Consider the following 21,716-nt stretch of genomic DNA (forward strand, 5'->3'; position numbering starts at 1 on the left):
TGTGAACACGAGGGTGGAGGATGGAGGCTGGGACATCCTCCCCCAACAAATAGAATAAATCACGATTGCACAATGGCCAGGCTTATATATTGGAAATGGTGCAAATGGTGACTTGGAACATGGGTGGGATTAACTCACCTGTTAAAAGATCTCAAATTTTGCAACAGCTACATAGACATAAGATAGACATAGCCCTGCTGCAAGAGACCCATCTAAACACATTAGAACATACGAAGTTGAAAACTTGGTGGGTGGGAGAGTTCTTGGTGGCGGCATCCCAGGGGGGTAAAAAAGGAGGAGTAGCCATTCTGTTTAAAAAGGGAATAGTAGAAACAGCTCAGACAATAGCAGCAGATCCTGAGGGACGCTATATATTGGTGCAGGCTGTTATTAATTGTCAAAAAGTATATATCTGTAATCTCTATGCACCTAACCAACATGACGAGAAATTTTACCGGGCCCTGACTCATTTACTTTTGGCAAAGGAGTATACCCCTCTGGTGGTTGGTGGGGATTTTAACGTGACCTGGGATCCGGTACTAGACCAATCAGCCCCAACCCAGAAATCTACATATTATGCGAATACAGGCCTGCTCCGTTTGAGTCAATTGTTGGGCCTAGTAGATGTATGGCGGGAATTGCATCATGCAAGCATGTATAGATTATGTACTGGTAATCAAAGAGGAGTTTGGAAGGGTAAGGAAATCAGAAATAGGACCATATGCCATATCCAATCATGCTTGGGTTTGGATGGATTGGGTGATAGGGCCTTTGAGGGATCACCATAATAGATGGCGGTTTCCCTTGGAATTGTATAGCGACCCTAAATTTAAAGAGTGCCTGTTGAGTAAATGGGAAAGTTTTAAGACAACAAATGTTGAACACGTGCAGGACCCAGTGCTCTATTGGGAAGCAGCTAAGGCAGTGCTCCAGGGGGAAATCATAAGTTATACACAACATATGAGGAAAGCAAGGGATAATGAAATCCTGCGTTTGGGGACACTATTATGGAGGACACGACAGCGGTATGGGCAGTTGCATGATGGGGTAGATAGGCAAAAGCTGATAGAAATACAAGCAATACTGAATACACTACTACTAACTAACTACTAACTAACATTTCTAAAGCGCTACTAGAGTTACGCAGCGCTGTACAATTTAAACATAGAAGGACAGTCCCTGCTGAAAGAGCTTACAATCTAAAAGACAAGAGAACAATCTAAAGACAAGTGAACAATCTAGAGGACGAGTGAATAGTTAATCTGATAGGGTGGATAGATTGCGGCATTTTATATTTCTCGAGCGGTTAGGCGCCGAAGGCAGCATTGAAGAGGTGAGTTTTAAGCAGAGATTTGAAGATGGGTAGGGAGGGGTCATGGCGTATGGGTAAAGGAAGATTATTCCAGACATAGGGTGAGGCAAGGCAGAATGAGCGGAGCCTGGAGTTGGCAGTGGTGGAGAAGGGTACTAAGAGAAGGGCTTTGTCCTGTGAGCGGAGGTTGCGGGCGGAAACATAGGGGGAGATGAGGGTGGAGAGGTAGTAAGGAGCCGCATACAATTCAAGCTCCTCCTCCTTACCTACATATGTAGGAGGAGCTTGAATTGTATGCGATATCTGATCAGAAGCCAGTGAAGTGAGGCCAGTGAGGAGTAAGTTGCAGTAATCAAGGCGAGAGGTAATGAGAGCGTGGACGAGAGTTCTGGTGGTATGCTCAGAGAGGAAAGGGCGAATTTTGCTGATGTTGAAGAGGAAGAAGCGACAGGTCTTGGCAGTCTGTTGGATATGCGCAGAGAAGGAGAGGGAGGAGTCGAAGATGACTCTGAGGTTGCGGGCAGATGGGACGGGGAGGATGAGGGTGTTATCAACAGAGATAGAGAGTGGAGGAAGAGGAGAAGTGGGTTTAGGAGGAAAGACGAGGAGCTCGGTCTTGGACATGTTCAGCTTCAGGTGGCGGTTGGACATCCATGCCGCAATGTCGGATAAACAGGCTGATACCTTGGCCTGGGTCTCCGCGGTGATGTCAGGTGTGGAGAGGTATAGCTGGGAGTCATCAGCATAAAGATGATACTGAAAACCATGAGACGAGATCAGCGAGCCCAGGGAAGAGGTGTAGATTGAGAAGAGAAGGGGTCCAAGGACAGATCCCTGGGGAACTCCAACAGATAGTGGGATGGGAGTGGAGGAAGATCCATGGGAGTGTACCCTAAAGGTGAAAGCAGTTAAATCACAAACATACTATCAATACCAGCTGTACAAACATGGTAATAAGACAGGTCGGTTGCTGGCAAGGCTGATAGATCAGCGCAAAGAGCAGCAACACATCACCGCCATATGAAATAGCAAAGGCCAACCGGTACATAAAGACCAGGATATTTGTGAGGCCTTTCATAAGTATTACAGCAACTTATACAGGAAACCTGTAGATGGAAGGCCTAGCGGGAGATTTATATTTGGATAATATTCAACTGCCCAAAGTGAACCGGAAAGAGGGTGATAGATCAAATGCTTCAATATCAGAAGATGAGGTGGGGGCGATGATAAATCAGAGCCCATTAATGAAGGCACCCGGAGTGGATGGCTTCAGGGCAGAATTCTACAAACTGATGGGGGTGGAGATTGTCCCTGCACTTACTAATATTTTTAACAAATGCATGGAAGAGGAGCGGGTGCCCCCCTCTTTGACTATGGCACAGATAGTGGTTTTACCTAAACCAGGCAGAGACCATACTAAGACAGAGTCTTATCGGCTCATATCGCTCTTGAATTTTGAGGCTAAACTTTTTGCCAAAATCATGGCGAACCGTATGGCTCGGGTTTTGCCCAAGTTAATTCATGAGGCGCAAGTTGGCTTTGTGAGAGGGCGCACGGTGGCTAAGAACATACGCACCATCTTGTCGACGTTGGAGGTTGCGAAGGCTTCCAGTCATTACTGGTTAGCTTTGATGCTGAGAAGGCCTTCAATTGGGTACACTGGGAGTTTTTGTTTGCATGTTTGAAGGTATATGGATTTGATGGACGGTTCGTATCAGTCATTAAGGCCCTATATGTGAACCCGCAGGTGACGGTATTGGTTAATGGGCAGGAGTCTAAGCCAGTTCGGGTGCTTCGAGGAACGAGACAGGGTTGCCCTCTTTCCCCACTTCTTTTTGTGTTAACGTTGGACCCCTTGGTCCGAGACATAATGGGGAACCCAGATATACACGGTGTTCAGATAGGTTCTCATTGTTTTAAAGTGGCAGCTTTTGCTGATGATCTGCTAGTTCATATAAGCAACCCGCAGAGCTTGCTACAGGCGCTTTTGGCCTCCTTTAAAGAATATGGGGAATATTGCGGGATTTAGACTAAATCTAGATAAATCAGAAGCTTTGCCATCATCGCTGTTGAGGTGGGCCTCAGGTTTTTTCAAGTATCTGGGGATTTATTTATCCATGGAGATTAGAACCTTATATAGGTTAAATTTAATGGCATTACTGGAAGCCACTAAGAAAAAGCTGCAAAATTGGAGAGAGCTACCAGTTTCCCTGTTAGAAAGAGTGGGATTAATACAAATGGTTATTTTCCCAAGATGGTTACATGCTCTTCAGAGTCTGCCAATGAGACTACTACAGAAAGACTTGAAGAAAATATACAGACTATTTAACAAATTTTGTTGGGCTGGTAAGAAACCAAAACTTAGAATGGATAGGCTGAGTGGTCCCTGGAACCAAGGAGGGGGGGTGGGACTCCCAGACCTAGGACAATATAATTGGGCTTGCTTATTGAGACATTTGGGGGATTGGTACGAATCTAAGCAGGTATATACTCCAATAGAACTGGAAAGAACATTATATGCACCTTATGACTTCTACACATTGTTACATTTGGGGAGGGCACGAACACCGAAGAGTTTGAGAGATGGGATCTTGTTACACCCCATGCAAAAGATCTGGAGGCTGTCCTAGCCGGGGCAGGCCACTAGATGGCGCTGTTCCCCTAAAAATGTCCAGGATGTCCGGGGTAGGCCACTAGAGGGCGCTAGGAGAATAGATGGAGGTCGCTAGGACCGGGGAGAGTCCTGGGATAGCTACAGGTGCAGGCGGTTATGGGCTGGGTCCTGTTTAGCTATTAACCACTTTATACCCCACCTGAGATGTGAAAGAAGAGAGGAGAGCTGGTAGCTGAAGCAAGAGAATCCCCCTGGAAAGAACTGGCTAAACCCTATGGACTGGGTGCTCAAGGAAGAAAAACAGGCTGGGAACCAGGTCACCTTGAGCATGAAAGGATAACATGCTAATCTGCATACAATTTACATACTGAGAACGAGGCCCAGGAGCTTGAGGTTGGATTGCTCAGGATGCTGGGATAAGACTGTTTGGAGTTTTGTTCAGAGGCCACAGGCCAGTGAGGCCTGCTGAAAAGTGGGAGCAGAAGCCTCATCTTCACACAAGTTAGGCAGTAATGCAGAGGTCTCAGATCAGCTGTCATTTAGAGGAAACATAGCTTTTGAGCCGGGGAATGACAACTCCACTTTCAGACTGTGGGAACAGAAGGGCATAAGTAGATTGGAGAATCTATTGCTGAAAGAGCAACAAATAAGTTTCATGCAGCTCCAGGAAATGTGGGGCAATCGATTTGCATACACACAAATTAAGCATTACATGATGGCCCTGGACCCACAGGGCTTGAGGATTCCCTTGGGTGCAAGAATTCGAGTTTTTTTTAAGGGTGTCTCCGATGTAGGATTTTCAGTTTCAAACTTACGTAATGCCTTGTTAAAGGGGGGACCAGAGAGGGACTTTACATCGTTGAAAAATAAATGGGCAGAGGACCTTGGGGTAGCCTTGGGTTCCTGGGATGTAGCTGCCACCATCCTGGGCATTCCTGAGTTGACTGTTGATGCTAGACTAAGGGAATGTGGGTTTTGAGTAGTGCTTCGGGCATACATGGCGGGGGTACAATTAGCACTTATGGGGGCACGTGGTGCGAACAATTGTTTGAAATGTAAGCAGTCGGTACACACCCTCGCGCATGCTCTTTGGGGATGCCCCACCATTAAATGTTTTTGGGACCAAATCCAAAGATTCTTGAGTCGATTGTTGGCTCAAGACATAGGTGGAATTGTGGAGCAGCTACTACTGGATGTTCCTCAGGCTTTCTTTGCTATGAATAAATCTGCGGCACTATTATGTCGTAAACTTGCTTTAGTGGGGAAAAAAGTTATTTTGCAATATTGGACAGTAGAAGAACCGCCAGCTTATTGGCACTGGAGAAATCAGACCATCAATTGGCAGTTTGGGAAGCGAAAGTTGCGAGAGGGTCACCTAAGAGGTGCAAATCTTATTTGGCGATTTGGAGCCTATATCTTCAAGTGTTGAGTCCACGGGGGCGTAGCATGCGATTCGCTGATGAAGGCAGGGCTTGCAATAGGAGGTAGAAGTATTAAGTTTCAACAGCTTCTGAAAAGAGGGGGATGAGGGGGGTGTAAGGGGAGGGGGGTGGGAGAGACCGGGATTGGAAACTGAGTTGTTTAGTGATAACTCAAAAACAATTGTGGAAACATAATAGGGGGAGGGGGAGGGGGAGGGAAGGATAGTGTGATTTAAGGGGGGTGGGTAGCAAAGTGGGGGGATATATTGGAATCAGATGTTCAATGAATTGTTAACTTATAAGATGGGGGGATAAACGGTTTAATACTTTGATGACAAATGGTACTCTTGACTATTATTATGTGTATTCTGTTTTTACAAGTGTGTGTTTTCTGGAGTTCTTCTACTTGTGAAGTGTTAATATTGGATTGTCGTCAATAAAAATGTTGAAACATAAATGGCTCCAAACCAGGGCCTTCAAACATTCCCAGACAACTCCAGGAGAAGGAATAGCAGATGATGTGAAGCTTGCTGTTTAAGTCTGTCACTTTCGAGGACTCTGGTGAATGGGACATAGATGTGGATGCAGAAGAATTGGTATCCAAGGCAGAGATTGAATGAAAAGAAGGAAATGTTGAAGGTTGAGAGCTGAGAAGACAAAAGTGATGGTGAGATGATGAAAGCAGAAGGTGGGCAATGTGTTCCCGCAGTATACAGTAGTTTCAGATAGAGAAAGAGATTGGGAAGGGAAAGTACCAAGAAGAGGTACTGTACTGGAGCCATAAGAAATAGCAGAGAGAAAATACAAACAGTTTAGAGAAGATGTTAATGCCGCACAGCACCTGGAGCAAAGGCCCTGGGTGGATCGAGGTGGACCTGGGAGTCACCCTGGACTAAGCATTGAGGATATGCAGATGGGCTGCAAGTCCTACACAGCACCTGGAAGGCAGCTGGTGGAAGCGCTAGATATCTGGAGCGAAGGCCCTAGGTGGATCGGTGTGGATCTGGGAGTCATCCTGGAGAAGGCTGCGAGGATATGCAGATGGACTGCAAGTTCTCCACAGCACCTGGAAGGCAGCTTACTAAGACCACATCCTCCTTTTCCATTTCAGAGAATGCAGCTAAGACTTTTATGACCAGGTCCATTACAGAAGAGTCTGAGACATTCACATTAACATCTGGATCCAATACTACATTCCTAGAAGTACTGCGTGAAGAAATATTTTTTACCGATTTTTATTTCTACATCTACTACTTAGGTGACCTCCCTCCTCTTCCATCAGTGCTGCCTGCAAAATGGCGGCGCCTGGGATGTGCTGGACGGGACTTCATGCCATATAAGGGATCCTTTAAATCTTTGGCATGATCCTCTGCAGGAAATGCTCTTATTACTTCTGGACTGTTGAAGGCAATTTTATGAGGCAACTTTATGAATTCTTAGATTGGTCTCTGCCAGCATTGCTTGTATTCTCTTTAGCAAGTCATTGATTTCTCCTGTAGTAGGTAAGGATTTCAAACCATTGTCAACATAAAAGCCTCTTTCAACGAAGCATCTGGCATCCATGCTATATTTTCTTTCACCCTCTTGGGCTGTCTTTCTAAGCCCGTAGGTTGGTACTGCACGTGATGGACTGTTACAAAAGACATGAACTCTCATTCTGTATTCCACAATTTCCTTGTTGATATCGTCACAGTACCATAGGAATCTCAAGTAGTTTCTGTATTCTGGGTGCATGACAAAGCAGCAGAACATTTGCTGGATATCTGCTGTTATTATGATGGTTTCCTTGTCTGAAGCAAATAAAAACTCCTATTAGGCTGTTGATCATGTCTGGTCCAGAAAGCAGCACAGTCTTGAATGAGATTCCTTGAACCTGAGCACTAGAATCCAACACAGTGCTGACTTGGCCTGGTTTTTATGGGTGATACACCTCATAGGTAGGTATGTATCAACATTCTTCTTTTAATGGTGGAGCTGGTTCTGCATGGCCATTATTCAGCATGTGAGTTGTTTAGTGATACCTCAAAAACAATTGTGGAAACATAATAGGGGGAGGGGGGAGGGAAGGATAGTGTGATTTAAGGGGGTGGGTAGCAAAGTGGGGGGGATATATTGGAATCAGATGTTCAATAAATTGTTAACTTATAAGATGGGGGGGGGTACACGGTTTAATAATTTGATGACAAATGGTACTCTTGACTATTATTATGTGTATTCTGTTTTTACACAAGTGTGTTTTCTGGAATTCTTCTACTTGTGAAGTGTTAATATTGGATTGTCGTCAATAAAAATGTTGAAACATGTAAATGTTATAAAGTGCTGTTTTGTCTCTGGTTTCCTTTTTAGAGTCTTTTGCAACAAACTGAGTTGAGAGAAGGCTGTTATTAGGTAGTTGTGTTCTCGGTGTCCAGAATGGTAGCGGAGCCACCCAGCTGTTTGACTCATCATTGTAAAATTCCTTATCCAAGATTTTCAAGAATTTTCTGTCTTCTACTGAAAGAGTTGGTTTGTCAACATTCTTGGTGACTTGGAACACTGAATTCTCCTGATGTTTCCTAAATCTGGTGAAGAGCTGTTCTGACAGATTGTTGAGCCATGGTCTGGTTCTTACTGGCTGAAAGCCTCCTTTACATGCAGATGTTTATGGCAAAGCTTGAACAAGGCGGCGCCCATTCTCCAAGATGCATGCATTTGGTCTCCTCAATCTGTTAAGGTAGATGTCACCTACTATCACTCATCCCAGGGCGAGTTGGTAGGCATATGGGTCATCGGGTGGACTTGAATGTGACTCCAAACTCTGATCAATGTTTGTGAATTACTTCCCAACAAGAGTAAAACTTTGGCATTTGGGTCCAAAGGCTGCAGATACTCAGCTATAGGTTGCAAATGATAGTGTTGCACAACCTCTGGTGCGGGAATGTCCTCCCTGTTAGGTATCTGATTGCACTTAATAAGAGTCAGTAAATGAGTCTTGCTGCTGCCATACTTCGCTTCTAGTACATAACCACTTGCTCTTCTCCCCATCCTCTTGGTCCTCTCTGTAAAGGTCTTGAAATGGTAGGGATAGCAAACTCCCTGGATGTCAAATAGGTCAAAGAATTCCATCCTTGCCAACGACTGATTACTCTGTTCTTCTATGATGACCTACATCTTTACTGCCTTTTTTGGCTTTCTTTTGGATTTACTTTAGCTACACCGTCCACTGCAGCCTCCTCCGCACACCTGTGGTGGTGATGTTTGCTCTACCTCCTTCTCCCCTCCATAGCTTGACTCTGAGGTTGGGGTTCCTGTAAGAGTAGGATTACTCTTGACAGGGTGTAAGGCACCAACATGTTGCTCACTATTGCACTCTGTACACTTGATGGCTGCTTTATAGTATTTAGCCATGTGCTTGGATGAAGAGCAACATTTGTAACCAATTCTGTACTTTTTCAACAGTTCTTTACGTTCTCTCGAGGGTTTCTCTCTAAACCCTTGACATTTCTTAAGAGGATGAGGTTTCTAAAGTATAGGACACTGTCTGGATCCTTTGCTTTCTCTGTAGTAGGAGGACGATCATGAGGTTGTTGTGGACAACACATCTATCAGGTCTACAGCTATAGATTTACTAGTGTTGCCGTACTTCTTGACTAGCCTTTCTCTCAGGAAGTAGCCTGTCTTGACTGCTTAAGGTACATCAAACATGAAGCTCGAATCATTTGTCCATTTTGCCAGATCTTGGATGAATTTCACAAAGACTGAAGGGAGGAAACATCTCTTGGTGAAACTCTTTATACTTGGTGCCTGCTGATGACAATTTTTCTCTTATGTTATACAGCAGCTTTGATATAATCTCATTTATGCCCCAAGCTGTATCCAAATTGTACAGGCGAGGACAGTTTGGATCAGCTTGGAGTGCTTCCAGTTCCTAGAGGAGATCTCTCTAATTCTAGTAACTTGTCATTATCTCTAGTCAACTTTGGGTAACTTATTCTTTTCATCAGTGCCTGTTGGATAGCTTCTGGGCTGCCATAGCACTGGTCAAGTCTTTCTTACATTTCTTTCAAACCTGCATATGGTAATCTCTTTACACAATTAGCTGACTCAGTTCCCAGCCAGTTTATCATCAGGTTCATCTCTTGCACTGGCGTGAGTTTCATAATTGCTGTGTTAGATTTCCACCTTTTATACTTTTTGGGGCAGTCATTAAACTGGGTAAGCCCCATGTTCATCATCTTTTTGCATGTCATGTATGTTGCCAGATCTTCTCTCTGTGGCTGACTGTTTGCTGGATTTTGTCTAAAGTCAGGCTTAGAGTGTGCCTTATCAGGTGGCTCTTGATAATCACAGTTCCTGGGTGGTGTCAGTGTCTGTAGGTGAAATTAAACGTTTCCCTTTCCTAGAGCAAGAGCCAATGGTAGTGCATCCGTATGCATGCGAGCATGTGGACCACTGTGATGGCGGTTCGCCTCAGTGGTGTGCTTTGCCTTAAGCTTGCTTCTTTTGGGCAAGCTAGATTCCGGTGTGGAAGAATGTGCTCGCTCAGAATCTGATGACTCTTCTGAGACAGACTACTTCTATGTACCAGGGTGTAGGCCTTCACATCACCGCAAATTTTAGGCAGTGGATCTTCCCAAATCCATCTTAATAATGGTAATGGACTTAACTTTTAGGAACTTGTCCAAATCTTTTTTAAACCCTGTCTCATAAGGTCTGCTTGCAATTTTTCACAATCTTCTTGTCAGCTAACAACTTTGAAAAACTTTGAGTCATCAGCAATTTGATCAACTCATTCGTTATTCCTGTTATAAAGCAGTGGTCCCAGCACAGATCCCCCAGGGAACTATTTACTAGGGCTGCATTTTGATCAAAAATTTTAATTGCGATTGTGTGATTAAAGGCAGGGCATATCCAACAGTCCATTGGAGGTGGACAGGAGCACAGGAAGGACTGGGGGGGCCATGCATTTCCTCTCCCTCCCCCCCCCCCCACCACATTAGGTACCTTTGCTGGTGGGGATGCTGAAGCTCCACCAGTAGAAGAAATCCAGTATAAAAGCCACCCCCTCCTTCTTGTACTGCCTCAGGAGTGATGAAGTCAGTGGAATGCCTCCACTCCCAAAGCATGCTCAGTTCATGCATGAACTAAGTATGCTTGGGGAGTGCAAGCATTAGTGGCTGGAGGCATGACACTGACTTCTTCGCTCCTGAAACAGTAAGAGGAGGAAGGGGGTACTAAGGCAATAGATTTTTTCAGCTGGCAAGGCTTCACCCCATCAGCCACTAAACAGGCACTGCAGCTCTGGAGAGGTCTGAGCCCAAAGTGAGGGGCCCAGGTCTTCAAGACCCTGCCCCCCAGCTGTACCACTGATTAAAGGCCCAATATCTTCCTTATAAGAACAAAAGAATGGCAAAAACCCAGATGGTAGCAGCGTTCCATGCTACCAATCCCAGTGGCTTTCCCATATGGCCTCCAGGTTCAACACCCTCTCCCTCCCTCCCCTTTACGCCCAGGTCCATTATCTCTCTCTTCCCTCTCCCAACCTCCCCCCCCCCCGAGTCCAACACCTTTCTTCTTCCTTCCCTCCACCCTAGGTCCATTATCTCTAATCTCTCTCTCTCTCTCCCCACCCTCCCTCTGAGTCCAAAATATCTCCTTCTCTCTTTTCTCTCCACTTAAAAACATAAGAATAGTCATACTGGTTCAGACCAATAGTCCATCTAGCGCAGGGCAAGCAGTGGCTTCCCAGTGTCAGTCTCGATAGCAAACTATCAATGGACAGACCCGCAGGAGTTCTCGAAAAAAAGAGGGTATGATATAACAACATCAAAATACAAATCTAAGAAGACTGGAAAAAAAGCAAACTAGAAATAAGAAAAGGAAAATATTAACAACACATGGTGGGACAGATAATCCTACTGAAACAGTAGTAGTAAGCCATTCTGAAAAATTAAAAAAACAAAACAACAGTAACAATAGACTAAAGTGCATTGAAGGCATGTGACTGCATGGGAAATAATACACATGTGCATGATTATGTCATAAACATTTTGAAAAATGTTCCAGAAGGCACCAAACTGAAAGGCACTGTAAGTGGAGTGGAGGAGTAGCCTAATGGGTTAATGAAGCAGCCTGAGAACCAGGGTAACTGGGGTTTGAGTCACTTAACTCTCCACTGCCCCAGGTACAAAATAAGTATCTTTATATAAAATGTAAACCATTTTGATTGTAACCACAGAAAGGCGGTATATCAAATCCCATCCTTTTTCCAACAACCAAATAAAGGAAAAACACTGTCATTACAGAATATTAGTTCATACCCTTCTTTCTTCTGTCTACTTCAGTCAGCTTTTTGCACAGGTTCTGTTCAATCTGTAGTGACTGGTGTACCTGCTTTTCTTCATAAAGCCTGTAAAACGTTGTTAGAACAAGGGTACTTTTAGTTCAGAACACAAAAAGTAGTCATTTTAGAAGTGATATTTGTGATTTACATGTGGATCAGCTAGCATATCTATCTGTAAGTGGCGTCCTCTTGTAAATTGCAATTTTGGAATGGCTGCAACTTACACATGGATAGCCGGCTATGTTTAGAAATCTATGTGTAGAAGAGCGGTGTTTTAGGAGTATGGTTAAGAACAGTGTCGTCACACACATGGCAGAACAGATTTCGTACAGTATGTTAACATGTGGGGTGGGACATTTAAATGTTGGCATTTACAGCTGCTCCAATACATGTTCAAACGCTGATTTCACTTGTCTTTTCGGACTGCCTGCATTGGTGGTGACTGAAAAAGAGCTGAGAGAGAATCTCTGTACATGCAGATGTGTCTCTGGCTACTTCATATTGCCTCAGGCACAGTGAAAAGGAAAATTCTCTATGCAGACAGTACAATCACAGAAAATTAGAGGCTGGCCAAAGGACGATCCAACACAGGAGGTAATGCTTGAAAGACGCTTTATTTGCTGCTTGGACAAAGGGACCCGTTATGGTCCGTTTTTCGGCATACTAAAAACGCCTGCCTCAGGGGTCACATTGGTTCTAAAAAAATACATATATACATGTTTTACATGAACAAATAGGTTTATAAAAGTACATACTTCATATAATAAAATAATGAATTAAAATGAAAACTAAAAAAAATAAACTAAAAATCAGACATGTTGAATCTGAAATAGATTAACAATCCTAGAGATGATAATAACAAGTGGACATGCTTGATAAAAAACAAACATAAAAAAATCTATATATATAATTCTCACCTCCAACGTTCTGTGCCTGGGACCGTGGCTCCGTGGTCTGCTAGGCACCATCAGTGACGTCCCACCTCACACCCCTCCCAACGAGTTCAACACTCCGCCCCCCTCCGCATAACGGACCCTCCCGCGCGCACACTAAACACCCTCAAAGAAACACAACAAAACAGCTGACCAGACGGGACGAGGGAGCCAGCCTGCCTTAACGACGGAGGGAGCCATCATGCCTTGCCGCCCAGCTAATAAGAATACCGCCGCCCTCCCGAACCTGCCACCCAGCTGACCCAAATACCGCCGCCCCGAACCGCCCTACTGCAATAACAAAAAAAAACACGTGAAGAGACAGCCGCCCTCCTGGCGCCTCAGCAGGGGACGTCGACCATAACGCAACCTTTAAGCAGGCTGCGCCCGAAGCTACAGCAAACTGCAGACTTCTCTGCACGAAGCTGACGGAAAAACTTGGCTAACAGCAGGTAAACTTGAGGGAGGGGGCAGGAACTTGAGGGAGAGGGAAGGAGAGGGAGGGAGAGGAGGGGAGAGGAGGGGAGGGGAGACAGGGCCTGGAACTTGAAGGGGAGACATGGCAGACAAAGACACATGGAGAAGAGGGGAGAGAACAGAATAGGAGGGAAGGGGAGAGGAAAAATGTTGCACATGGATGGATGGAGGGCATGGGAAAAAGAGCACAATCGCTGGATTAAAAAAAGGAACGGGGACGACGACCCTGCACCTTGGACAGAAGGAAGGGGTCATGCACAGACACACTCTCTCAAACACACACTCTGTCTGTCACACACACACACACTCTCACACACACACATACACTCTGTTTCACTGCCCACCCCTGTGCTCCTGCAAGGGCTTGTTGGAAGGAAAAGGATATGGAGACACACCCACACACATACTCTGTCACACACTATCTCTGTGTCACACACACATGCTCTCTCTCACACACAACCAGTCTTTCACTCTCTGTGTCTCACTGTCACACACACCCTCTCACACACACACACACCAACGTTCTAATGTGCCTGGGACCATGGCTCCCTCGGCTTGGAGGTGGTCTGCTAGCGCCCGTTTCCTTTCAAACAGAAACGGGCAAGAAGGAGGGAGAGAGGAAGGGACCCTGAGGGAGGGAGGGGCACAAACCTGAAAGGCGGAGGGAGGGGGGCCACGCTGGAACTGGGAGGGGGGAAGGAGGAGGAAAAGGAGGGGAGGAAGGAGGAGGGAAGGGGGTGAGGGGCGTAAGGAACAGGGGAGAGGGAGGGGGGCCCTGCCGCACACTCTCATTCTCACACACACACTGACACACAGACAGTCTCACTCTATGTCACACACCCGCACATTCACTCTGGCTCTCTATCTCACACAGTCACTCTCACACACACTCTCTCAAACATACACACTCCCAGGAAAACCTTGCTAGCTCCCGTTTCATTTGTTCCAGAAACGGGCCTTTTTTACTAGTATACATATAAAGTACAACAACAACAAATATCGTTGACTGTACTATCAATGGACCATCAACCTTATACTACCAGATGTGCAAATGGTATCTATGATAAAGATAACATCTTTAACTTAATAAAACCAGCCACTCAGACCACTGGACAGATCGCATAACTAGTCAAGATCTACTCATGTGATAATCCACCCAAACAAAAATGATAAAAAAATGTACTAATTCAAATGCTATATCCATGCCATGTGGGCTCAATGAATTAAAAAATGGTTTTCTGTTCCTCTCTGAGTAGCTGTGTGTCTAGATCACCCCCTCTCCATGATACCTTGAATACTTTAAAAACTATAAATTTCAAATCAGATATATTATTTATTTTTATCATACCAGTGTTTAACCAGAGAGAGAGAAACAGAATTTTTTTTAAATTTGAACTCATTGAGCCCACATATCTTGCATACAGCATTTGAATTAGTACATTTTTTATAATTATTTCATCTGGGTTCTTATGTCCTCCTGTGTTGGATCGTCCTTTGGCCAGCTTCTACTTGTCTGTAATTTTACTTCATATTGCCTACCACTGTGTTCCATCCCTCTCATATACTTATCCAGGACTTCCCCTCGCAATCCTCTGTGCACTGTATTCCCAATCTCCTCTGCCATTAAACAAACCCCAGTGCACAATACTGCCCTTCCCCTCCACTTGTCCTTTACATCCATCCAAAGTATCGGCCTGCTTATCTGACATTGCTGCCTGGATGTCCAACCGCCACCTGAAACTGAACATGGCCAAGACCGAGCTTATGGTCTTTCCACCCAAACCCACTTCTCCTCTCCCTCCACTCTCTATCTCAGTTGATAACACCCTCATCCTCCCTGTCTCATCTGCCCACAACCTCGGAGTCATCTTTGACTCCTCCCTCTCCTTCTCTGCGCATATCCAGCAGATAGCCAAGACCTGTCGCTTCTTTCTCTATAACATCAGCAAAATTCGCCCTTTCCTCTCTGAGCACACCACTCGAACTCTCGTCCACTCTCTCATTACCTCTTGCCTTGACTACTGCAACCTACTCCTCACTGGCCTTTCACTTAGCCATCTATGCCCCCTTCAATCCAGAACTCTGCTGCACGTCTTATCTTCCGTCTGGACCCATATGCCCATATCACCCCTCTCCTCAAGTCACTTCACTGGCTTCCGATCAGGTACTGCATACAGTTCAAGCTTCTCCTACTTACCTACAAATGCACTCGATCTGCAGCCCCTCGTTATCTCTCTACCCTCATTTCTCCTTATGTTCCTATCTGAAAACTCCGCTCACAGGTCAAATCCCTCCTTTCAGTACCCTTCTCCACCACCGCCAACTCCAGGCTCCGCCCCTTCTGCCTCGCCTCACCCTATGCTTGGAATAAACTCCCTGAGCCCATATGCCAAGCCCCCTCCCTGCCCATCTTCAAATCCTTATGTTACGTCTGTGCTCACCTCGCCCTCTGGTGGCCAGAACCGGTGGCTGCTGTGGACCGTCACCCGTTCCAGATTTCAGCCCAGTCCAGTCCGGATCTTCCGGGCTGCCAGACTTGCTTGCTTGGATTGAACCTACACAGCACCCGTAGTTTCCTGGCGATTGTTGCAGTGAGCTCCAGGTGCTGCTGGGCTTATTAGCCATTCTGAAACCTTGCTGTTTTGCCTTTGCATTGCGTCTAAGGCCCTGGTATGTTGGTGCTTGTTGCACTTCAGCCTGAGTTTGTTTCCTTGCTCTTGTTCTTGCCTGAAGTCTTGCCTGTTCTAGTTAGTCTATGTGTAGTTTAGGGTATTGCTTGTTTACTGTATTGCTTGTTTCCCAGACTTGTGTCTTGTTTATAGGTCTTTGTCTAGTTCTGGGTTTATCTGTGTTTGTTCCCTGCTTCAGTGGCTGCTTGCAGCTTTCAGTTCAGTCTCTTGTCTAGCTGTGTTTGTTCCCTGTTTCAGTGGCTGATCGCAGCTTTCAGTCCTATCCTTTAACTAATCCTTTCCCTGCCTTGCTGCCCTGTGCTGCCTAGCTGTTAGCCAGTCCTGCCCTGTCCAGTAAGTCCTGCTGGCCACCTGAAGCCTTGAGCTCAACTCTTGGTGGAAAGTGGCCAGGTGCAGGTGAAGCCTACTGTTTGTCAGAGTTCTGCCCTGTCTCTAGCATGGGGTGGTTTTGCCTGCCACTGCCGCTCCTCGGCAGTGGCCCAAGGGCTCACAAACCCAGTTTCCAGCTTTGTAAACGTGACACCTTACTCAAAGCCCACCTCTTCAATGTCGCCTTCGGCACATAACCATTATACCTCTATTCAGGAAATCTAGACTGCCCCAACTTGACATTTCATCCTTTAGATTGTAAGCTCCTTTGAGCAGGGACTGTCCTTCTTTGTTAAACTGTACAGCGCTTTAGAAATGTTAAGTAGTAGTAGTAGTAATTTGTCTACACTCCCTGCTCAGTTATGTCTGTGTGTGTCTTGTTGCCCAATAATCTAGATGTGTGTGCCTGTCTTAGTGTTTGCCCCCTGGGTCTGACTGTATGTGCATGTGGGGCTGTGAGAATGCTGGAGGTGGGTTTCACCGGGTGTGGGTGGTATGAGCCAGGAGTGACTCAAATGAATGGGTTGTACAAGCCATCTTGCATGAAGAATATATGGAACACAGGAAGAACAGGAAGAGGCACCCTATCACAGGATATGTAGGCCCAGGACCCAGGTTTTAGACTCATATATGAACAGTGCATCATTCAGGATCCACTATGTCTGCCGGGAGTTAAGAACACCTCCTCCACTCAACCATACAGAGGGGCAGCCCATGCCAGTCTACCACAGCTTTAGCAAATTTTGACACTGGCAGCTTCTAGTCTGTCCTAGCTGTCACTGTGGGCCTCAGCCTGCCACCTCACAACATATGCAGTTCGTCATGGCCTCTCTCACTCTCACCTCTGACTATATAGCCTTCCCTCACAGAAAGGCCTTTCCAGGGCTGGTCTTAGGCAGGGGCGTCAGGAGCGATCGCACAGGGCCTCACGCCTCCAGGGGCCCTGTGGTGCTTCCTCCCGCTCCCTGCCATTCAATCCTCACCTGCCCGCTCTCAGCTTTCTGACAGCCCTCCTTTCCTTCCAGCCGCCTGCATTTAAAAACTCGCAGCGGCTGCAGCAAAAGCACCAAGCTCGCCTCTACCTTCCCTTCTCTCTGTGTCCCGCCTTTCTCTGATGCAATTTCCTGTTTCCGTGAAGGCGGGACCCTGAGAGAAGGGAAGGTAGAGGCGAGCTTGTTGTTTTCACTGCAGCCGCTGCAAACTTTTAAACGCAGGGTGGCTGGAAGAAAAGGAGGGCTGTGGGGAAAGCTGAGGGCGGGCAGGAGGGGCTGGAGTTGGAACTGAAACTTGGGGACTGAAAAGGGGGGGGTAAGTTGGGGGCTGGGGCGAGTCACTGGACATGGAGGGAAAGGCAGAGGAGAATCGCTGGACATGGATGGGAGGGGAGTGCGGGGGAGACGAGAGCTGCTGGACATGGATGGATGGAGGGGAGAGCATGAGAAATGCTGGACATGGATGGAGGGCAGGGAAGAGGAGAAATGTTGAAGGGAAGGAAAGACAGAAGGAGATGCATACGAATTGAGGGGAAAGGAGAGAGGAGAAATGCTGGACATGGATGGAGGGCAGGAAAGACAGAGGAAGTAAATGCACATGGATGGAGGAGAGGGGGAGAGGAGAAATGCTGGACATGAATGGAGGGGGAAGACAAAGGAGGAGATGCACATGGACAGGGGAGAAGGAAGAAATTCTGGATACAGATGGAGGGGAGGGAAGACAGAGGAAGGAGATGCACACGGATGGAGGGAGAGGAGAAATGCGGGACGAATGGAAGGGAGGGGATGAAAATGGATTTAGGGGAGAGGAGAAATTCTGGACAAGGATGGAGGGGGAGAGTTGAAATCCTGGACATGGATGGAGGGAAGAAGAGTGAGGACGTCAGATGAAGTGACATGAACATGGATGGAGGGGAGGAAAGAGAGAGAGGAGAAATGCTGGACATGGATGGAGGAGAGGGAAGAAAGAGGAAGGAGATGCATTCTGACAGAGATGGGGGAAAGGGAAAAGAGGAGGAAAAACTGCACATGGCTGGAGAAAATTGCCAAAAGCTGAATCCACACTATTTATTTATTTATTGCATTTGTACCCCACATTATCCCACCTATTTGCAGGCTCAATGTGGCTTACAGAGTGTTGTTATGACATAGTCATGACAGGATCTTAGATACAATCAGTAATAAGCAGAGATTGGGTGAGGAATTAGAGAAGAAGGTGTTAGATAGGGTAGTGTCCGAGGTGTATTTTGATATCTGGGTGGGTTGGTGTGGTGATTTTGTGTCGTTAAGGGTTCTCTTTGTAGGCTTTGTTGAAGAGGTGTGTCTTCAAAGATTTGCGAAAGTTAATTAGATCATCCATGGTTTTCAGGGCTGTGGGTAGTGCGTTCCATAGCTGTGTACTCCTGTACGAGAAGGAAGTGGCGTATGCCTGCTTGTATTTAAGTCCTTTACACTATACCTCCTCCAGTCAAGTTTGCGGAGGACCCAGCTTTTACCTATGGATGTAGGGCAAGAAATGAAGAAGAAAGGAGGAAAGTAAAGAAATAAATGGAAAGGAAGCCCCGGAAGTGGAATTAAGGGAGCAGATAGAGAGCAGCAGAATCAGAGACTGGGACATGATCAGAAAAACAAAGACAACAAAGGTAGAAAAAAACATTTTATTTTCATTTTATCGTTTGGAATATGTCCAATTTGAGAATTTACATCTCCTATCTTATTTTGCAATGTATAGCAATGTGTTTCTTACAGAAATTATTTATAATGAAAAAAAAACAAAAAATTATTTTTCTTCTCCTGTACTGGTGTAATATTTTCAATGATTACTGTTTATTTGCGCCATGGCTAGTAAAAGGGTGTGGCTAAATGTGCCAGCATTGTCCAGTTCAGCACACTACTAGTAGCCAAGTTCATACAAAGTTAATTATGTTAATTGGAAAATAAATCTGTTGGCTCAGGCTGCTTGCTATCTGAATATTCAATCACTGTTTCATTATTGCTACCAAGTATTACATATTAAGGGGATTCATTTTAATCCATTTATCCAGTCCTTACATGCACATGGTTTTGCTTTTTAAACTCAAAGGTTTCCTATTATAGCATTTTACATGTTTGAATTAGTTTTTCTATACAAGATTTGCTTGATTTGTCTTTATTTGAAATAAAACATATCTTGTCAACAAAGGGCAGGGCTAGGTGGGACTGTGTGTGTGTGGGGAGGGGGGGGGGGCTTGAACTAGTAGGCACAGGGCTCCGCAATTGCTAAGACCGGCCCTGGGCTTTTCATTCCCTTAACATGCCTGTAATGGTCTGCAACAGCCTGGATGAAATATTATTTATTTATAACCCACCTATCCAACCATCTAGGTGAGGAACAATAAAACATTCATAAAATGCACAAAAAGTACAAAAAACATACAAGCAAAAAACCCAGCAAGCCTCAATACCCACCCATCAACCAAACGCCTTACAAAACAACCAGGTTTTTAACTGCTTCTTAAATTGAGATGTAGATACAAGCTGGCACATGGCTAGCAGCAAAGAATAAGAACAAAAAAAAACAACACTGGGCCTCCAAGAAAGAGATAATTGCCGCCTTTATTGAGAGCGAGACCCAACACGGGCCGTGTTTCGGCGCATAAGCGCCTGCCTCAGGGGTCTACATAAAAAAACAGATACATAAACATAAAATTCAACCACACAAGAATGTACATCCATAAAATTATGTAAACAATCAAGTTGAAAGGTATACATGACCTCAAACATAGTATGAATTGAAATACTACCATGCTGATAATAAAAGAATATGTAAAATAATATGTAAAACACTAAGCATAAAAATTACATATAAAATTAAAAAAACCAAAGGAACATATGAGGACCAATAGTCTTGTATCAAAATGTCAGTAGTTGACCAAAGAGTTTAAATTTTGAATAAAGGCTGCCATGAAAACTTTATGTGGTGTAACATACCTATAAAAAACATCCATATATTAAATTAATAATGTAACTTGTTCTATTGGTGCACTTTATACATCTAATATTTTATACTGTGTATATGAGTTATACATAGATGATACTAGGTGTATGTATCTGAGAAAAAGGGAGGAGGGGCTTACCAGAATGTGTCTCACAATCTACATAAGTACATAAGTAATGCCATACTGGGAAAAGACCAAGGGTCCATCGAGCCCAGCATCCTGTCCACGACAGCGGCCAATCCAGGCCAAGGGCACCTGGCAAGCTTCCCAAACGTACAAACATTCTATACATGTTATTCCTGGAATTTTGGATTTTTCCAAGTCCGTTTAGTAGCGGTTTATGGACTTGTCCTTTAGGAAACCGTCCAACCCCTTTTTAAACTCTGCTAAGCTAACCGCCTTCACCGCTTTCTCCGGCAACGAATTCCAGAGTTTAATTACACGTTGGGTGAAGAAAAATTTTCTCCGATTTGTTTTAAATTTACTACACTGTAGTTCATCGCATGCCCCCTAGTCCTAGTATTTTTGGAAAGCGTGAACAGAAGCTTCACATCCACCTGTTCCACTCCACTCATTATTTTATATACCTCTATCATGTCTCCCCTCAGCCGTCTCTTCTCCAAGCTGTATAGCCCTAGCCTCCTTAGTCTTTCTTCATAGGGAAGTCGTCCCATCCCCGCTATCATTTTAGTCGCCCTTCGCTGCACCTTTTCCAATTCTACTATATCCTTCTTGAGATGCGGCGACCAGAATTGAACACAATACTCAAGGTGCGGTCGCACCATGGAGCGATACAACGGCATTATAACATCCTCACACCTGTTTTCCATACCTTTCCTAATAATACCCAACATTCTATTCGCTTTCTTAGCCGCAGCAGCACACTGAGCAGAAGGTTTCAGTGTGTTATCGACGATGACACCCAGATCCCTTTCTTGGTCCGTAACTCCTAACGTGGAACCTTGCATGACGTAGCTATAATTCGGGTTCTTTTTTCCCACATGCATCACCTTGCACTTGCTCACATTAAACATCATCTGCCATTTAGCCGCCCAGTCTCCCAGTCTTGTAAGGTCCTCTTGTAATTTTTCACAATCCTGTCGTGATTTAACGACTTTGAATAACTTTGTGTCATCAGCAAATTTAATTACCTCGCTAGTTACTCCCATCTCTAAATCATTTATAAATATATTAAAAAGCAGCGGTCCTAGCACGGACCCTGAAGGAACCCCACTAACTACCCTTCTCCATTGTGAATACTGCCCATTTAACCCCACTCTCTGTTTCCTATCCTTCAACCAGTTTTTAATCCACAATAGGACATTTCCTCCTATCCCATGACCCTCCAATTTCCTCTGTAGCCTTTCATGAGGTACCTTGTCAAACGCCTTTTGAAAATCCAGATACACAATATCAACCGACTCCCCTTTGTCCACATGTTTGTTCACTCCTTCAAAGAATTGAAGTAAATTGGTCAGGCAAGATTTCCCCACACAAAAGCCATGCTGACTTGGTCTCAGTAATCCATGTCCTCGGATGTGCTCTGTAATTTTGTTTTTAATAATAGCCTCTACCATTTTCCCAAGCACCGACGTCAGACTCACCGGTC

At 45.1% G+C, this 21,716-nt stretch overlaps 1 protein-coding gene across 4 annotated transcripts in view; it reads right to left on the reverse strand.

The window, feature by feature from the left end:
- LOC115472220 (CDK5 regulatory subunit-associated protein 2-like) overlaps nt 1-21,716 on the reverse strand; it is a 513,663-nt gene that overhangs the window by 230,096 nt on the left and 261,851 nt on the right. For 3 of the 4 annotated variants that reach the window (XM_030206412.1, XM_030206413.1, XM_030206410.1), the window contains exon 5: nt 11,647-11,735. The exons of the other annotated variant lie outside the window; for it this stretch is intronic. In XM_030206412.1, coding sequence (XP_030062272.1) covers nt 11,647-11,735 — 89 coding nt within the window. The remainder of the gene's footprint in view (nt 1-11,646; nt 11,736-21,716) is intronic. 4 annotated transcript variants of the gene reach the window in all.

Source organism: Microcaecilia unicolor, chromosome 6, assembly GCF_901765095.1.
Source record: "Microcaecilia unicolor chromosome 6, aMicUni1.1, whole genome shotgun sequence".
NCBI classification, from domain to species: Eukaryota; Metazoa; Chordata; class Amphibia; order Gymnophiona; family Siphonopidae; genus Microcaecilia; species Microcaecilia unicolor.